The sequence below is a fragment of the Lissotriton vulgaris genome, chromosome 5 (genome assembly GCF_964263255.1).
Source record: "Lissotriton vulgaris chromosome 5, aLisVul1.2, whole genome shotgun sequence".
NCBI classification, from domain to species: domain Eukaryota; kingdom Metazoa; phylum Chordata; class Amphibia; order Caudata; family Salamandridae; genus Lissotriton; species Lissotriton vulgaris.
Genome location: NC_141693.1, coordinates 1,599,699,746 through 1,599,718,097, shown reverse-complemented (window position 1 = coordinate 1,599,718,097; position 18,352 = coordinate 1,599,699,746). Strand labels below are relative to the sequence as shown.

At 45.8% G+C, this 18,352-nt stretch overlaps 1 protein-coding gene across 1 annotated transcript in view; it reads left to right on the top strand.

Annotated features, from left to right (window-relative positions):
• TINF2 (TERF1 interacting nuclear factor 2) overlaps nucleotides 1-18,352 on the top strand; it is a 200,047-nt gene that overhangs the window by 163,901 nt on the left and 17,794 nt on the right. The window contains exon 10 of the mRNA XM_086923732.1: nucleotides 385-480. Coding sequence (XP_086779858.1) covers nucleotides 385-480 — 96 coding nt within the window. The remainder of the gene's footprint in view (nucleotides 1-384; nucleotides 481-18,352) is intronic.

Here is an 18,352-nt window from a genome sequence, read left to right as displayed (position 1 = left end):
AACTGAAATGAGTGACAATGTCCACGAAAAAATAAATAACAGAAGAAATTTTACAGGGCCACAAGAATTATGAGGCAGGGGAGGGACAAATTATGCAGCAGGATTGAGTAAACTATGCAGCAAGAAACGGAAAATTATGCAGCACATTTTGTGATAGTATTACTTAATTATTTTGATTTCAAACTTAACACTGTCTGGGCATTTGTTGTACCCAGGTATCAGTTTACCACCCAAATATAGCAATAAGCTACAGAAATGTGACCAGTCAACCTTAGCAAAAAGGTCTTCTCCTGCGCAGCAACATGTGTCTTTTTGTTTCTCTCTTGATATATTTTATGTGTTTCTGTCTCTGAGACTAACTCTTAATCTAATTTCCATCCTCAGGGATCTTTGCAGAATTATCACAAGACTAAGTTTAACACTTATATACCAACATTTCGAGAGCACTTCAGAAGGACGTTTAGGTGTAACAAAAAACAGGTGAGTCCCCATTGTAAAACTAGAAATATGTGGAGAGGGGTGTGACACGTTGTGGACAATTGGTTTAGCAGAGCTTGGGGATTAGAACAAAGTGTAAATGTAATTATCTACAATATCAATTCACCAGCATCGGTACCTTCATAATAATTCAAGACTTTCAAAATAATCTCTGCAGGTTGAGTGGGGCCTAAAACAGCACCTAAATTAGATTTTAGATGAAATCATTTATTTTCCTTAAATTTTTGTAATTTTGTAATTGATCTCCTTGACAAACAGATCTTTTTCTCCTTTACACTTTAAGACTATAAGCACTTGTACAGCGTGCTGTCACCCGGGACAGTATCTTGGCACTAAGCTGGTGCAGATCTAGCTAATCTAGCGGGCGGGCGTGGAACTATTTGAAGAGCCAGGTATTCAGCTTCTTGCAGAACTCGAATAGAGGAGGAGACACCGATGTATCGTGGCAGGGCATTCCACACTTTAGGAGCGATGAAGGAAAACATTAAACTGCTGCATCTGTTTTTGGAATACGGCTGAGAAGAGGTGCTTGGTTCATGAGTGAAAGGGGAGGCAGTTGAAGTTTGCTGGACCTGTGTTGTTTAGTGATTTGAAGTTGAGGGTGAGAAATCTGAATGGTGCTAGTTTGTGTATGGGGAGCCAGTGGAGCTCCTTCTTATTGTGATGGGTGTGTGGCCAGGGAAGTGGGGAGTCGGTCTGGGTGCCGAGTTCTGGATTGTTCCGTTTCCTTCAGTCACCGAATTCCACATATTATCAGCCACTTTGACTCTTTGAAACAAGTTGCCCTCTTATGCTGTAAAGAAGTCTAGGAAGGGAGAGCACAGTATTTTCCAAAGTCTTTCTTCAAGACTCACCTTTAATGAGTGGGTGTATTTTAAGAGAAGCATTGTAGGTTGGTGAAAAATGGGGAAATAGCCCCCAACCCGGCCTCCCCGATGACTAAGCTTAGCTGCATATTTAAAATGAAGCAGGAGACCTGAGGTCCGCCCCAACAAAAGGAAATCTTGTTGGGACCACTTACGATACTCCAAGGGGGCCCACAGTAAGCAGTACTATTGCTTTCTCACCCTATCAGCATTGAGTCTTTGGTGCTTGGAGTCTAGTTGGTGACCTCTTCAGCAATGAGGCATCACTTACTGTTGAGGGTCTCTATATGTTGAAGGCCTTATAGTCGATCTAGTCTTAAGTGCCAAAGGCAGCTTGACCCACAGTACATAGAAAAAAGAAAAGGGACAGACGTAAGTCATCGAAACACTCCGATCCCTGCACTTAGAACATCCCATCACTGCCTGCTCAAAAAGCTAAACTTCCTCCTACTCAACAGGCACAGCCATGACCTCATGCTTTGTTGTATCCACTTCCAGAACAGTTGTTTGCTGTAATCCCCCCTCATCAGAGGTGTCCGAGGCCAAAATAGACTTCGATAAAACACCTAAGAGCAAACCTCTTCACCAGCTAAGACCCACCGCAAGACTGTAGTCACCGCAACTGTGTAGAACATACACCCTGATAGACTTCGCCATTCCTGACTGGGAAGCTTATTCCCCACAGTTCCTGGATTGTCATCTGGAATCAACTCCGTAGACAACAGGCTTCTTTATGTTCCTTTATTTTTGTCACTGAGGCCACTTGGGTGGTAAATATTGCCTGGTGGTCCTGCCAGTACCAGTGTACCTGGTTTTCAGGACACTGCAGCCTCGTGGGAGAATTTGGTTTGCACACATTCTAGGCTTTTTCTAAGTCCACAATTCAGAAGTTTCTTTCTTTTCATAAGATTAACAAAGCAAACACAAGAGAACAAGACAAAACATTAAAGTAGCTGGGTAAAGAAAATCTGTTTCTAAGGAACAGTCCCCTCCTGCTCAAAATGTCGCCCACAATGAAGACGAGTGTGTAAACAAATTCATTAAAGCGCCATGCTGCTGCTGTGTGATGTAAGACTGCTTAGAGCAGTTTACTGATTAGTCACAATTGACCTCTAAAGAAAAGAGAGGGGTCCAACACTCCAAAGGGACAGGACACAAAAAGACGGATAGGTCTAACTACAACTACCTTTGGGGTATTAGCATACCATTCATACATTCACACCTCTCATACCATTCAAAATCAACTCGGGTCCGTATCTTAGTTACCAGTAAGTTAGTTACCAGTAAGTTAGTTCCCACTCAGTTAGTTCCCACTCGGGATTTAGAAAAAATATATAACCATTTAGGATTTTATTCGGCTTTTTCAAATGACTGTACACTCATAAAAACATCTTTGTTACATTATAAATAGTACATCATGATGCAAAGTATGTTATTGTGTCTTCAAGTAAATGAACTTGTAACCTAGGGTTACTAATGACATTTTTTAAAACTTTTTTATATTCTTTGTTTTGTTTTAAAACTTGCACTTATATTTTTTCTAAATCCTGAGTGGGAACTGACTTACCTATAACTAAGATACGGACCGGAGTTGATTTTGAATGGTATGCGAGATGTGAATGTATGCATGGTATGCTAATATAATACCCCAAAGGGAGTTGTTGTTAGACCTAACCGTACTTACATATGACTACACCTATATAAGATCCAGCATATAAATAGTCTTCAAAACGTTTCTGCTCTCCTGGTTCTTGGACTCATCTGCATCTTTACTGGCTTGCAGTGTGTAAATGCCTTTTTTATTTTATTGTGCATTTGTTTTACATCTGTGCTCCCAGGCTCTGGAACAGCATCCTCATATCCATCAGGAATGTCTCACGGCTGCTCCAGAGCATAATTTGTAAAAATATGACAGTCTATTCTGCCACCCCTGCTCCTGCCGCTGCTACCGAATGGCAGTGACAGCAATGCCTATTAACCTTCACACTTAAACAAGGATGCCATTTTGAACTATTGCAGGTCACCCCATGCTACAGGGATGGCTTGGAAGTGTGAGTTTTCTCATTCGGTTGAAGCCTACCAGAAAGCACATCTGTCTGGTTGCAAAATACTTATTTTTTTTTTACATTCTGAAAGATTCCCTGGGAGGGTATTCGATTGCTAACCATTGGCTATGTATTTTTATAACTCACAGTTGCTTTCTTTTTTATTTGCAGAATTTTGGGGGCTGTCTAAGTATATGATACACATTTATTTATGTGAAGTACCTTGCACTAATCCACACAACCCTTATAGAGATTGCAGTGGTTTTGATAACCTTTTGAAAGCTCTCAAAGGGGTAGCTGTGGAGAGCACCCTTCAGGCTTATCTTGAAGGAGTGTAAAGCAGCTTGTTTTACCAGATCTAATCATGTATTGTAGATGAATTGTAAAAGAATCACAAAGTGTATATATACAAATGTCTATTTATTACACAACACTCACTAACACATTGGTATATCTCCTACCACGAGATATAAACACAAATACACAATAAAACTTCAATTGCAATAAAGAAACAAAGCACAAAATACAGTGGTCTCCAGAGGGAGACCAAACCATATACAAAAAAAAGTGGAATGCGAACTGCAACCGAAGTAGAGTCTGGACCCAGAAGACTTAGAATAGCCAGGGACCCAAGGAGGCCATGTGTAGAGTAAAAACACAGCTGCATACTCAATGCAATTCAATGGGGAAGTCGCAGTTACAGTTTTAAAGAAGGACCCTTCCCAGAGGACCCTGAAGAAACCTCGTGCAAGATGAAAGGATGTAGTCCCTCCACCCCAGGAATCGGGATACCTACCAAGGAAGCCGGGTGCATAGGTGCAAAGTGACGTCGGAAAATGCCGTAGTCCACAGTGGAGGACTTCAGTGAAGATGCCGCTGGCGAAGAAAGTGAAAGAGTCCAGTGGAATCCAAGGGTGTATTCTTGCATAGGAGTACCTGCAAGCAGAGGCGACCGTGTCTATGCAACTCTGGAGTTACCAAGAGGCACGGACGACAAATCACCATTGATGACGGAAGATGCAGGAGAGTTGACGGTGACCTTGTCACTGCAGCTGTGAGGACCAGGTGACGCTGTGGAAGACCAAGAGCTGTTCACGAGCTGTCCTACGTCAGAAGTCGAGAGCCAGGGGTTTGGGGTCCAGCAGGAGCACCAACAAGCCTTGGCAGCAGCAACATACAAGGAAAATGAAGAAGGTGCAGTGTCTGGATCAGCAAGGTCCAATAGACTAATCAAGTGCTGGAGAGTCAGAACAGGTTCCAAGCAAGCAGGGGAGCCCACTGGAGCTAAAGAAGACCCTCAAGAGTACCCACAGGCCGGAGACACAGAAGTCTCAAGAGGACCTCCAGCAGCTCACCAATGATGCAGGCCCGCGGTGCAGAAGAAGGTAGCAAGAGAGGCTGGAGCTCTCTTGGAGAAGAGAGCCAACAAGCCTTGGCAACGGCAAGTTGACGCGGTGCACAGGGGTTCTGTTCCAGCAGTTCCAACAAGGGATCCTGGCTTCAAAATTGCTGTGAAGACAGTGCAGGCCTCAGGGGAGTTTCAGAACCACCACCTGTGTTGCAGAACCTTTCGGAGTCCATGGGAGCTCAGGAGCAGCAGATTGGTCAGCTTTGTTGCGGTGCATGCAGATGCAGGGGAGTGACTCCTTCACTCCAAGGGAGATTCCTTCAGGTGTCTTTGAGGCCCTCGGACTTGTAGAAGAACCTGGATGGAGCACAGGCACAGACTACGCAGGAGACTGGCAGGACGATGAGACCAGGAGTCTACCAGATGCAGTTTTGGTTCCCAAATCGAAGTCCAACAAAGTCTAAAGTGCCCAGACGGTTGAATGAAGTGGTTTCGGATCTAAATCTTGTCCCTCGACGAATCTGAAGAGCCACCCACTGGTAAGCCCTTAATGACCCAAAGAAAAGGGTTGGGATGATTCAGGAGTCCCTCCCAGAGGGGCTGGATAGAGGGGAGGATACTCCCATGTCCTTTGTCCTGTTTTGCGCCAGAGCGGGAGCCAACAGCTCCCTGAACTTGTTCCAACTGGAGTAAGCAATGGGGGCACCAAGTGTGCCCTTCAAAGCAGCCTGGTGGCTCTGGCAATCGCCCCCTCTCCATCCCAATAAACTAAGTCCTGGCTGGGAGATGGTCACACCTCTCTGTGACAGGAAACCTATTGTTCTACCTTAACCTGCTTGAGTCTGGCTCAGAAGCAGAAGGGCAGAATCGCGTCTGTGGTCAGCAGAGGCACTAGCTTGCTGTTAGACCCTGAGAGGTTGGTACCGGGTGTGAGAAGCTGGATTAGTATATGGTGCTCACTTATGTAAGTGTAGCACCCTGCACTAATCCAGACAATGCTTATGGTGATTTTAGTGGTTTTAGACAACCTTAGAAAGTTCTCTAAGTAGAGCTGTGGAGAGCAGCCTTCAGGCTTAGTCCAAAAGGAGTGTATAGCAGCTTGTTTTACCAGACCTTAATCTTATTGGTATAGGTTAAGTGAAAAAGAATCACACAGTGTATATATTATAAGACACTCACTAACACTAACTGACGGGTCAGTTACACCTGACCCGTCAGACCTGAACAACTATTGCCGCATTTCCAAAATTTCGACCCTGGTGAAATTGCTCGAAAAATGCGTTCACATACAGCTCAGTAACCATATCGACCACTTCAATCTGCTAGATCAATTCCTATCAGGCTTTCGATCTGGGCATAGCACCGAATCAGCTGTGACCCACATCATCGATGCTGCCCTACAAATACTGGACAAAAAAACCAATGTTTGCTAATCCTACTTGACTTATCCTCAGCCTTCGATACAGTCAAACAAGCAACCTCCTAGAGCTCCTAAAAAATAGAATGGGCTTATCTGGAACAGTGTTTAACTGGTTCGCTTCCTTCCTTCAAGACAGAACGCAGAGTTTTAAGACCAACCAATCCTTATCTAACCCCACCTCAGTCTCTATGGGAGTACCCCATCGATCCTCCCTCTCCCCTACACTCTTCAACTTGTTTATCGAACCACTCACTGAGCTCCTCAACTCCTCAAACATCCAATATCACATGTACGCTGACGACACACAGCTCTACATTAAGGTCGACACTACTGAAGACATCAAATCCCTTAACTCAACGCACCGAACAGCACAGATTTGGCTGGCAAACAACCATCTAAAACTTCACACTAAAAACAGAATTCCTCCTCATCGCTCCCCCCAAACGGACACGATACGCAATTGGATGCAGCACCTAACTGCACTAGATGGCCAACCCTGCATTATTGACTCTGCGAAATCCTTAGGAATAACTCTGGACAATAATTTAAACATGCAGATACACATCAGCGCTGCAACTAAAGGAGCCAATTTTCAGATGAACACCCTGAGAAAACTGAAACCATTCATACCCGCGAAGGACTTTAAACAGGCAGTCCAAGCGCTAGTAATTCCCAGAGTGGATTATGGAAGTGTCGCTCTCTACGGCCTACCCAGATCCACAACCGCTCCTCTAAGAGCCTCAATCAATACAGCTGCTAGACTCATCACAGGCTCCAGAAGAAATTGCCATATCTCTCCCGACCTTCGTACCCTCAACTGGTTACCTTTTGAGGCCAGAATCCACCTGAAAATCGACTGTATGACGCATAAAGCATTGCACCAAAAAACACCAAGATACCTAGCAGAGAAACTAGTACTATCCGGTGGTAGCAGAACAACTAGGAGTTCTGAGAACCTTCTACTTAAGCCACAACGTTTCTCCAAGAAAAAAACCTACAACCGTACCTGCTAAGGAATGGCCCCTAGGATTTGGAACGCCTTACCAGCTGAAAGTAGACTGATTCCGTCCGCTGCATTCTTCAAAAAAGAAGTGAAAGCGATCCTCTTAGCAAGATTCACCTGAACTTTTGAGATGTAATCTTGTTATGTGTTTAGTCGCTAACTTTTACCAGATATATATTTGCTAAGTCACTATATTTGTATTCATTTATCATATCTCCTTTTTGTGCCTTGGAAAGCGATCTGATACCCGCAAGGGTCTTGTTCGCGCTATACAAACCTGTAGAAATAAGTCAATAAACTTACAAATATCTCCTACCCGTAGAAACCTTCTACCTTCCTACACCGCGAATACAGGGGGCTGAAAAGCCTGTTAGCAGTAATTTGCAGTTCATGGAATCATACCTCCAACACAGTCAACGGTGTTGGGGTATGATTCCAACATGTTTGTTTGATGCCAAACATGCCTAGTTTTGGCACAGCCACTACATAGTTAGCCATCACATAATACTGTGCAAATAAAACCGGTAAGTAGCACGAATACACATTGGTCACGGGGTCGGGGGGGGACCAAACCATATACTAAAATAGAGGGATGCTAACCACGACTCGAGTGAAGACTGTACCCAGAGGACGTAGAAATGCCGAGGACCAAAGCAATCACCCGAGGTAAGTAACCAGGAAACCCCACGTAGGCTGTGTGCAGAGTGGGAACACGACCGCAGGCTGAATTCAAGTCAATGGGTAGGTCGTTGTTGCAATTTTAAAGAAGGACTCTTCCCAATTGACCATGAAGAAACCCCACGAAAGAAAGGTTGGAGAGCCACCCCACCTGTGGATACCATAGGAACTAGGATACCCACACCAGGGAAGCCGGGTGCATAGGATCAAAGTGGTGTTGGAAACCGCAGTTGAATTCAGTGGAGGGCTTAAGGAAGATGCCACTGGCGAAGAAGTGTAAAGTGTCCGGTGGAATTCGAAGGTGGATTCAAGTTGAGACGTACCTGCAAGTAGAGGGGGCAGAGTCTATGCCACTCGGGAGTGACTAGCGGGCAAGTCGTTGAATGTCCACCGATCACCGAAATCTGGTGTTGCAGGAGAGTTAACAGTGCCCTTGGAGCTGCAACTGTGCGGAACAGGCGACGCTGTGAAAGACCAGGAGCCGTTCACGGGCTGTCCCACATCGGATGTTGAGAGTTGAGTGGTCGGTGTCCGTCCGGAGCACCAACAAGCCTTGGCAACCACAAAGTGGAAAGTGAAAAGGCTGCAGTGTCGGGACCAGCAAGGTCCAGGTGACTCACCACAAGCAGGGGAGTCAGAGCAGGCCCCGAGCAATCAGAGGATCCCGCTGAAATCCAAGACGATCCTCAAATGAACCCACAGACCAAAGGCACTGGATTTGTGAGAGGTCCTCCAGTAGCTCATGAAAGATGCAGGCCCACGGTGCAAGGGATGCGATGAGGACTAAGATCTTGGTCGCAGGAGATGCTGGAGGCGGAGGCTACTTGGAGCCCGAAGATTTCTAAGGAAGAGAGCCAACAAAACTTTGCAACAGCAAGTCGATGCGTTGCACAGGGGTTCGGTTCCTGCTGCTACGACAAGGGATACTGGCCTCAAACTCGGTGAGACAACAGGGCAGGCCTCAAGGGATGTCAAGAACCACCACCTGTGTTGCTGAGCCTTTCGGAGTCCGTCAAAGCCCAGGATCAGCAGACTAGTCTGCTTTATTGCGGGGCCTGCAGATGCACGAAAGTGGCTCTTTCACTCCAAGTGAGATTCCTTCAGGTGTCTTGGATGCCCACAGGTCTTAGGAAGATTCCTGTATGGAGCACAGACAAAGACGTTGCAGCAGACAAGCAGGGCGACAAGACCAGGGCACGAGTCTTCCCAGTTGCAGTCTAGATACCCAGAGCGAAGTCCTGAGTGCCCAGATGGTCGAAGAAGTGGTGTCTTGATATGAATCTTGTCCCATGACGAATCTAGGGACCCACCCACAGGTAAGCCCTTAATACCCTAAGGAAAGGGTTGGGATGATTTGGGGTTCCCTCCCAAGGGAGGAGTTTGGACAGTGGGGATGATATTCATGTCCTATGTCCAGTTTCACTCGGAGCGGGAGTCAATCGCTCCCTGAACTGGTTTGAACTGGACTATGCCAGGAGGGCACCAAATGTGCCCTTCAAGCAGACTGAGTGGCGCTGGCAAGCACTCCTAACCTGCCCCAATACACCAAACCCGGTCTGGGAAGTGGTCACACCTCCCTGTGACAGGATAACTATTGTCTTGCCTTCCCCTGCTCAAGCTTGGCTCAGTAGCATGAGGGCAGAATCTTGTCTCTGGTCGGCAGCCATGTTGTGCTTTCCAGGTCTATCAGACTGGTACCAAGAGCACTGAGGGCCTCCAAGAGGAGCTTTACAGTGCATGGAATCATACCTCCCACACCATTTACACTGTGGGGGTATGATTCCAACATGTTTGATACCAAACACGACCGAGTTCGTTACAGCCAGTTTAGAGATGGTCATCGCGTAATGATGCATGGCCACTCTATATGTCTTAATGGCTGATGCACTTAAAACCTGGGAGAATAGGCTCTGAAGGTTGTAGGGGTGTTCTGCTCATGCTGAGGCACCCTCACACTTAGAACCAAGCACCCTGCCTTTAAGATTGAAAGGCCTACCTTATGGGGTGACTTATAGGTTTTAAGTGCAGTCACCTCAGATATAAGGAAACATCTGTTGTAAGGGGTGCTTACACCAACACAAATAGAGTGCAATGGCAGGCCAGTAGTCACAGTCTGAGTGGGCTCTCGTGTGGCATAATGCATGCTGAAATACATGGGAGAGCCTTGGTGTACCTATGCCCTGGGTACCTCAGTACCATATACTAGGGACTTATAATGGTACACCGGTAGCCAATCTGGGATGTACCCAAGTACTCACCATAGTCAAATTAAGGGAAAAAGCACAGAGACTGGGGTCCTGGTTAGCAGGATCCCTGTCAGGCTAGTCAGAAACAGCATAGCATCAGGCAATAAATATTGGTAACCATGCAGAAGGATCCTATCCTTCCTACACCGGCAATACAGTGGGGCTGAAAAGCCTGTTACCTGTGGTTTCCCATTGGAGCCCCCCAGTGCATGAAATCATACCTTCAACACAGTCAGCGGTGTTGGGGTATGATTCTAACATGCTTGTTTGATGCCAAAAATGCCCAGGTTTTACTCAGCCACTACATAGTTAGCCACAGGTTCAGGTGAAAACAAAATCACAATTAACATTAGAGTTACACACAGAATGAAGAGGAAAAAGAAGAAGCCTATATATATACACACACATTAAGAAATTTTCAAAAACCATTATAATTTATTATATACATATTCGTCATAAAAAAGTTCAAAAGGGACAATAACGCTCAAAAAGAAGTTGGCAGAACAAAAACATACAAATCACATGCCAAACTAGTGGCTAACAGACAAACATTATTGTTACAAAAACAATTACAGCCACAAAATGCGTCGACGGCGTTTCAACCGCATGGAAACTATGCGGTCATCTTCAGGACAAGAATTATGAGCGTACAGTTTCTGTGTAATAAAAACATAAAAATGAATTGCATATAAGGGGTAGGCTTCTTCAGAGGAAAAGACTAGAGAGAAGAATTCAGTTCGGATCATAAGTCAAGAAAACAGGGGGACCAACACCACACCACTTGTGATACCATCAACCACACAACTAGACCAATATAAAAAAATGACCTTTTTAGACAGCCAACCAATCGGAATTGAATTTGCGAGTGGACGAGATTTCAACCCTGAAATTAAACAGGTATCCATTTAGTGCCCATCCAATAGGCCAAAGAAATTAGAATGGTTACTGAGAAAATCAGTAATACACTTACTCTAAAAATTGCAAGTTTGGAGCACTCCAATGACTGAGAACCCAAATTTTCAATATTTTGTCAACATAGCTCAAATTGACCGGAACTTTAATTGTGCCTGTCAGTCTGCTCAAAAAATCAGCTGAAACGGAAAAGAATATAATGACAACTATTACTGCATTATACTCAGATGTAGCTTCAAACAACGACTCACATCAAATGAACATGCCTTCACTTACAACTTTTCATTGATTCAGTTTCTTTATAGATTATGCACATCTATTGCTGTAGAGGCATAGCACTCACTCATCGATGTAGACTGTGCCAGTGCCATAGACAAGTGTCTTACTACATAGCACTCCATAGCTTAAGGTGTAAAATACACCGAGCGGATACCCGTGATGTATTTACGCATGTGAGATAATTATTGCGCCGGTTGCTTAGTCAAAGGAGGGTTACGTGGATAACAAAAATTATATCCCACATTATATAACATGACTCACGGGTGCCCTCAGCATATAAAGGACCTATGGGCAGTCTAGATATAATGTGTGCCAATTGCTGGACAAAGGAGCACATGTATCTTACACATTCTGCAATCATCCCCAATGAATTAAAAGCCTTACGTTAGCCGTTTCAAAACACATGTATGCGCCCTAGTCGCCTGTCAGTTAATATGACCCACGAGCATAAGGCGCGTTCTAGCACGGCTCGTGAACTGCCACATAACTCACATTTTGCAAAATGATCGCCGTATCAACTTACCAGCGGAAATTGCAGGCGACCGTTAACAACGTTGCCAATCCACCCAAAGGCTACTCTTCCCAATAGTGGGGAAGCGTGTAAGAAATAGAAAACGGGCATACGCCTAGAAACGTGCACGGCGGCCATTTTGAGTCAGGAATGGCCCCATCGAGAGGCGCCATTGCAGAAGGTTAAAAATCACCGCAATAATGCCTGACATTATTTCCATTGTAAAGTTAGTATTTGCAAACATGAAAAACGGAACAGCCACTTGTAATGGAAATAACACACAAGTGTTCCATAGTCCGATTGGAAACATAAAATTTCCAGGAGTACAATTAAAGATTTTGTAGCGAAGACATCACCATACACACTATTATGAGAACAGTGGAAGAAGCCACTGTCGTACATCAGTTTACAACCATCAGACCACGTGATATACGGCCACTAAAAGTGCAGTAGATGATTACAACGAAAAAACATCTCCTCTGCAATTATGATAAAAAGTGAGTAAAGCCACTGTCATACTTAATAATAATGACAATATTTTGAACGGTAGTTATAAGACATCCAGCCCATATGTAGTGAAAAATTAGTAAAAGATATAAGTGTAAGAAATAAATAACCAACCCCCAGTGATCTTGTGCAATAAAAAACTTTGTAGGTGGGTCTTGCAAAAGCCGAACAGTTAGCAACATGTACACAGTTCGAAGAAGTATTTTCCTTTGAACAAGTCTAATTACAAATATCAGCAAATCGATGCAACATTAGAGTATACGTAATGGGAGTGTCATATATTATTAGCATACTGGCGTAGTCTGCAAGGTAATGGAAGGTTTGTCATCAAATATTACACATAATTACAACAAGAACCCAAAGGACATATGCTGAAAATACATATTGCAAAGAGTTGTACCGGGACTCATCAGAATCTACATTCCAGAGTTCAACTAGTTACAATCGAGTGGCACTCTTCCATAGAGTTCAGGCCTTGATTGATACTGTTACAGCGTATCATCCAACGACACTCAATTCTGTTCAGAATGTTCGAGATACTGCCACCCCTTTTCGGCAACTTAACCACCTCAATGACTTGCCATCTCATATCCTCAGGGGCGTGGTTAAATTGTTGATAATGTGCCACTAGGGGAGCATTTTCGGTCAGGCAGCGTATTCGACTCTTGTGCTGTCCCAGGCGTATCTTAATTTTCTGAGTCGTTTGACCAATATAAATTAAGTCGCATGGACACCAAATTGCATATACGACATTAGTCGTATTGCAATTTGACAGACTGCGAAGATCATGTTTGATGTGACCGTGGACAAATTGTTTAGTGTTCAAACAAGACACACACATTAGGCAGCCGCCACATTTGTAGTGTCCCACTCTTTTGTTGAGGCCCCACATAGTTGGTAAAGTGGGGCTTTCAACACGAGGCAAGGCAGCTCGAACCAGATGGTCACGAAAATGTTTGCCCCGTTTAAATGAAAACAACGGTAGCTCATTAGTAATTCCAGTGGCCACAACCAGGGGCCAGTGTTTCTTGATAATCCCAGAGATATGATTACTACGTGTCCCAAACGTAGTCACGCATGGGGTTTTGGGTTTTGGGACTCAGCAAAATATCCCGGTGGTTGTACCAGGCCCGTTTCTTTGAGTGTTTCACCAGTTTACGGGGGTAACACCGTTGTAACAGTTTTTTGGACAAAATCTCGGTCTCACGGAAATAATCGTCCTTGAAGAAACAATTTCTCCGGATCCTTAAAAATTGTCCGAAGGGAAGTCCATCTCTCAGCCCACGGTGATGGTTACTCGAATACTCTAAAAGAGTATTGCGGGCGGTGGGCTTGGTGAACAGTTTCGTAGTCGACTTCCCTTCGTATGGAAAAATTATTAGGTCCAGAAAGTCAACCTGGCAATTACTTGAGTTAGATGTAAATCTAAGGTCATTAGAACATGAATTTAACCAAATAAGAATACTGTCCAACAAGTCCTTAGTTCCAGTCCAAATGAAAAAAACATTGTCAATATAGCGTCGCCAATGACGAATGCTATCAAAAAAAGGATTATTGTTACAGTCAAAAATGAAATGTTTTTCAAAGTCGTCAACAAACAAAATAGCAAAATTGGGGGCATAAGAAGCCCCCATAGACGTTCCCTTATCTGTAAATAATGTCCGTCAAACTCAAAGTTTTTAGTCAAAGAAATAGTTAAGAGGTCGATAATAAAGTCAGTAGGTACAGGCACAGGAGCCACCCGAGAATCCAAAGTTTTACGGATTACTTCAATCCCTTCCAACTGCGGGATGTTAGTGTATATGGACTCAAGGTCCATACACACCAACAATTCCGCCTCTGGGCAGAATTGCATAGCCTCAACTTGCGAGATGTCTCCACTGTCGCGCACATAGCTGCGAGTAGCACAGGCAAAATCCCTAATGAATACATCCACATACTTGCATAATGGCTCCAAGACCGACCCACATCCAGAGACAATGGGTCGGCCAGGAGGAGAAAAGACACTCTTATGCACTTTGGGGAGTGTATATAGTACAGGGGTTCTAGGGGATTTGGCATTCAGAAATATAAATTCCTTTTGAGTTAGAAAGCCATCAGTTTTCGCTGCTGTGGTCACTTCAAGAATCAATTGTTGACCTTCGGCCAGGGGACTAGTTCTAAGCAAAAGGTAGTGGTCAAGATTAGTCAGTTGGCGTTTGACTTCTGTTTTATAATCAGTTTTAGACTGCACCACTATCCCCCCCACCCTTATCGGCCGGCTTGATTATAACATTTTGATTACTTTTTAATTCTGCAGGTGCTTGTCGTTCAGCCAAAGAGATGTTATATGGGATGTATTCAAAGTTCTTATTTAAAGCACGCACATCATTTAAGACCATGGATTCAAAGGCCAATAATTCGACAGGGACCTGATATGGCTGAGATACCCGCCACCCCCTCTCAACACAATCCCCAAAAGGAGGGAAACCGGAAACAGTTCTTAAAGTTTTTGGATGTGGGAGGGAGTGACCCTCCCGGCCGTATTTATTAAAACAAAAAATTAAAACATTAAACGTTTCATGTTATGTACAATTTCATTATCACATTGCGATGTTTGGCTAACCTTAACATATTCTCTAATACAGAGGTTCTCCTAGCCGAACTAGCATCCTACAAAAACATTCTCTAAAACACTGAAATTGTACATCCTAACGTTTAAGGGCCAACGGCAAGGTCATAACCGGTGTCAAGATCCCTAACCAGACTTACCCCTCCCACTTGGGAGGGGCGACAGCACAGAGGCTTACCTCAAGTGCAACTACTAACAATTTCCCTTGACTTGACGGGGGCACTTAAGACTCGACGCCATTTAAAGGTCGTTCTAAGACTTGTGTGTGGTATCTAGAAGGTATCGTGGACCTCCCCCCACCCCACACAACTTACCGCATCTGCCGTCGCAGATGACACAGGCCCCGGGAAATTCCCCAGGAGGGGGCTGTAACCCCTCCTACAAAGGAAGGGGCCTTGACCGCCTTTCCTTTACTTCCGGCGACCCGCCCTTAGACGGGACCGCCTCCCCATTGAGGGGCCAATGGCCACCTCTCCCGAGCGCTCCCATCCGTGTTGGGTGACGCCCACTCATAGGGATCTACCAATTAGTGCTCACCGATCATGACCTTACCGCCTACCAAAATAAATACGACAATTCTTAATCAAACCTATGACAACATTGGTCGCTACGACCGAAAGAACATGCTTAAAATGCAACACTACATCAAAACATTTTAATCGTAACAACTTACACGATATTCACCATACTTTATTATGATCTACAACAAACTGATACTTTCACAGCCTGTCAACGAAACGGAAAACATACTTATAAAATCACTTTATTGCACAACAACTTGCTGTCCTCAGGGGCTGGTGGGTGGGTCAAAATTGGCTCTTCGTTCTGTCCCGAGCTCACGGGTAGCGAGGAGGTGCAGCTTCGGAGCACAAGAACAAGAGGACGTCATCTGGTCTTGCGTCTCTTTTTATCCGTCTTCAGGGCGGGCGAGAACCCGCCCCTGCCTGCCCCTAGGGCGGGGCTGGCTACGTCGGTGTCTAGGCCAGCCCACTCTAGGGCGGGAAAAAGCGCGCCCTGGCTACGCCGCTTCGGGCATACCAGCCGAGACGCGCCTCCCGCCCAAAAATGGCTTCCCGGGGGGATCGAGGCACTCCGCCATACGTTCGGGGGGACCGAGTGGTCGCCCCTTTCCATATGGCTGAGATACCCGCCACCCCCTCTCAACACAATCCCCAAAAGGAGGGAAACCGGAAACAGTTCTTAAAGTTTTTGGATGTGGGAGGGAGTGACCCTCCCGGCCGTATTTATTAAAACAAAAAATTAAAACATTAAACGTTTCATGTTATGTACAATTTCATTATCACATTGCGATGTTTGGCTAACCTTAACATATTCTCTAATACAGAGGTTCTCCTAGCCGAACTAGCATCCTACAAAAACATTCTCTAAAACACTGAAATTGTACATCCTAACGTTTAAGGGCCAACGGCAAGGTCATAACCGGTGTCAAGATCCCTAACCAGACTTACCCCTCCCACTTTGGAGGGGCGACAGCACAGAGGCTTACCTCAAGTGCAACTACTAACAATTTCCCTTGACTTGACGGGGGCACTTAAGACTCGACGCCATTTAAAGGTCGTTCTAAGACTTGTGTGTGGTATCTAGAAGGTATCGTGGACCTCCCCCCACCCCACACAACTTACCGCATCTGCCGTCGCAGATGACACAGGCCCCGGGAAATTCCCCAGGAGGGGGCTGTAACCCCTCCTACAAAGGAAGGGGCCTTGACCGCCTTTCCTTTACTTCCGGCGACCCGCCCTTAGACGGGACCGCCTCCCCATTGAGGGGCCAATGGCCACCTCTCCCGAGCGCTCCCATCCGTGTTGGGTGACGCCCACTCATAGGGATCTACCAATTAGTGCTCACCGATCATGACCTTACCGCCACAGGTCCGGATAGTTGACCGGCTATCCGGACCCCCCACAAAACTCCTACCTAAAGGTCATGTTTTAACGATTTTAACCAAGCTAAGAAGTCTCCTATGAGTAACTCATTCCCCACCCTCGACAAATGCACACCATCCCCCAAATACATACTGTCATCATTAATACAACTATGCGAGATCGAATGCAATGTCTTGGAACGGAACAACCTACTCACTTTGTTATTCAATTTTCTAACAGAATGATTCAAAGCAGGGATCGAGATAGCCCCCCGCCACACTTTTCGTGGGATCATATGAGACCACGCAATTATGCACCCCGGAACTCTCCTTGCTAACCAACTTACCGTGGAAAGCATAGCCTCGAGGAGAAGTCGTCTACCGGTGGTGACCAAATCATTGCCCCCCAAATGTACTATGACTATGGACGGCGGTGACCTCATCCGCTCTAACAAACCCTCAAAGAATGCTTGAAACTGGTCAATACAGAGACCGCCCCTTCCGTAGAAGGACACTCTGTACCCGTATTCCCCAGGTACGTGAATCATGTCACCTGCTTTGAATACGTCTGCGGCCCGTCTCACGTATGAGTGGCCCACGACCCACACCTCCTTCCTCACAGCCGGTGATGTGCGACCGCTGGCCTGGTGTTGGGTCGACTGTACAGTCCGCCCTGCCGCGTAGGCTTGCGCAACTGAAAACAAACAAAAGACAAGAAGCGTGAGTACATGATTACAGCTTCACAACATGTGCAATCGCACGTACCTCTTATAACAATTGGAGGACCAACGCCCCACTCGTTTCACTTGTTCTACATTAAGACCCCTGGCTGTAGCTTCAGTGGCAGCCCCTATTCGAAAGGAATGGGTCCCAAATTCGCCCGGGTCCAAGCCCGCTGCGGCAATGGCCATTGCAAGCACCCGCTGAAACTGAAACCTCGTCAGCGGGGTGGCGTCTGCATGCCTCAACAATGTCCCCCCCCATGATGCCACCCTTCGTGCTAGGTAATCTTCTAAGCACTGAACCGGACACATGGATGACCCGGGGGTCCTGCGAATGATCGTGCAGTCCCCCCTCCCATCTTGGTCGGTCTTGGACCTGAGAAAGGAGACAATCATCGCATCGCCCCTGATCTGAACATGTTCCCTGCACAAGCCCCCCGCCACATCCTGTTTGTTCCTTGCAACCAGCTCACTTATCCTCATAGCCCCGTGAAATGCTAGCGTAAATGCAGTCCGGAACAAACAGGTCTCGAAAGGAGACGAACATGTGTTAGGGAGTGTGGCCAGTAACAGGGACAACCTATCTAGACCTATCGGTCGTCTCACGTCTACTCTGCGACCCTCTAGGCGTTGCCACCCACGCAGCGCCTTTTGTACTGTAAAAGACGCTGTCGGGTCCTGGATGCCATGGGCCCTGGCAACAAAGGAAATGGCGGCACGATGCCTTTGGGCCGTAGCCACCGACTTCCCAGCCCTACGTAGTGACATCAGAAAATGTACTACCCACTCTTCCAGACCCCAAAGTCCCCTTCTCTCTGCCCCCA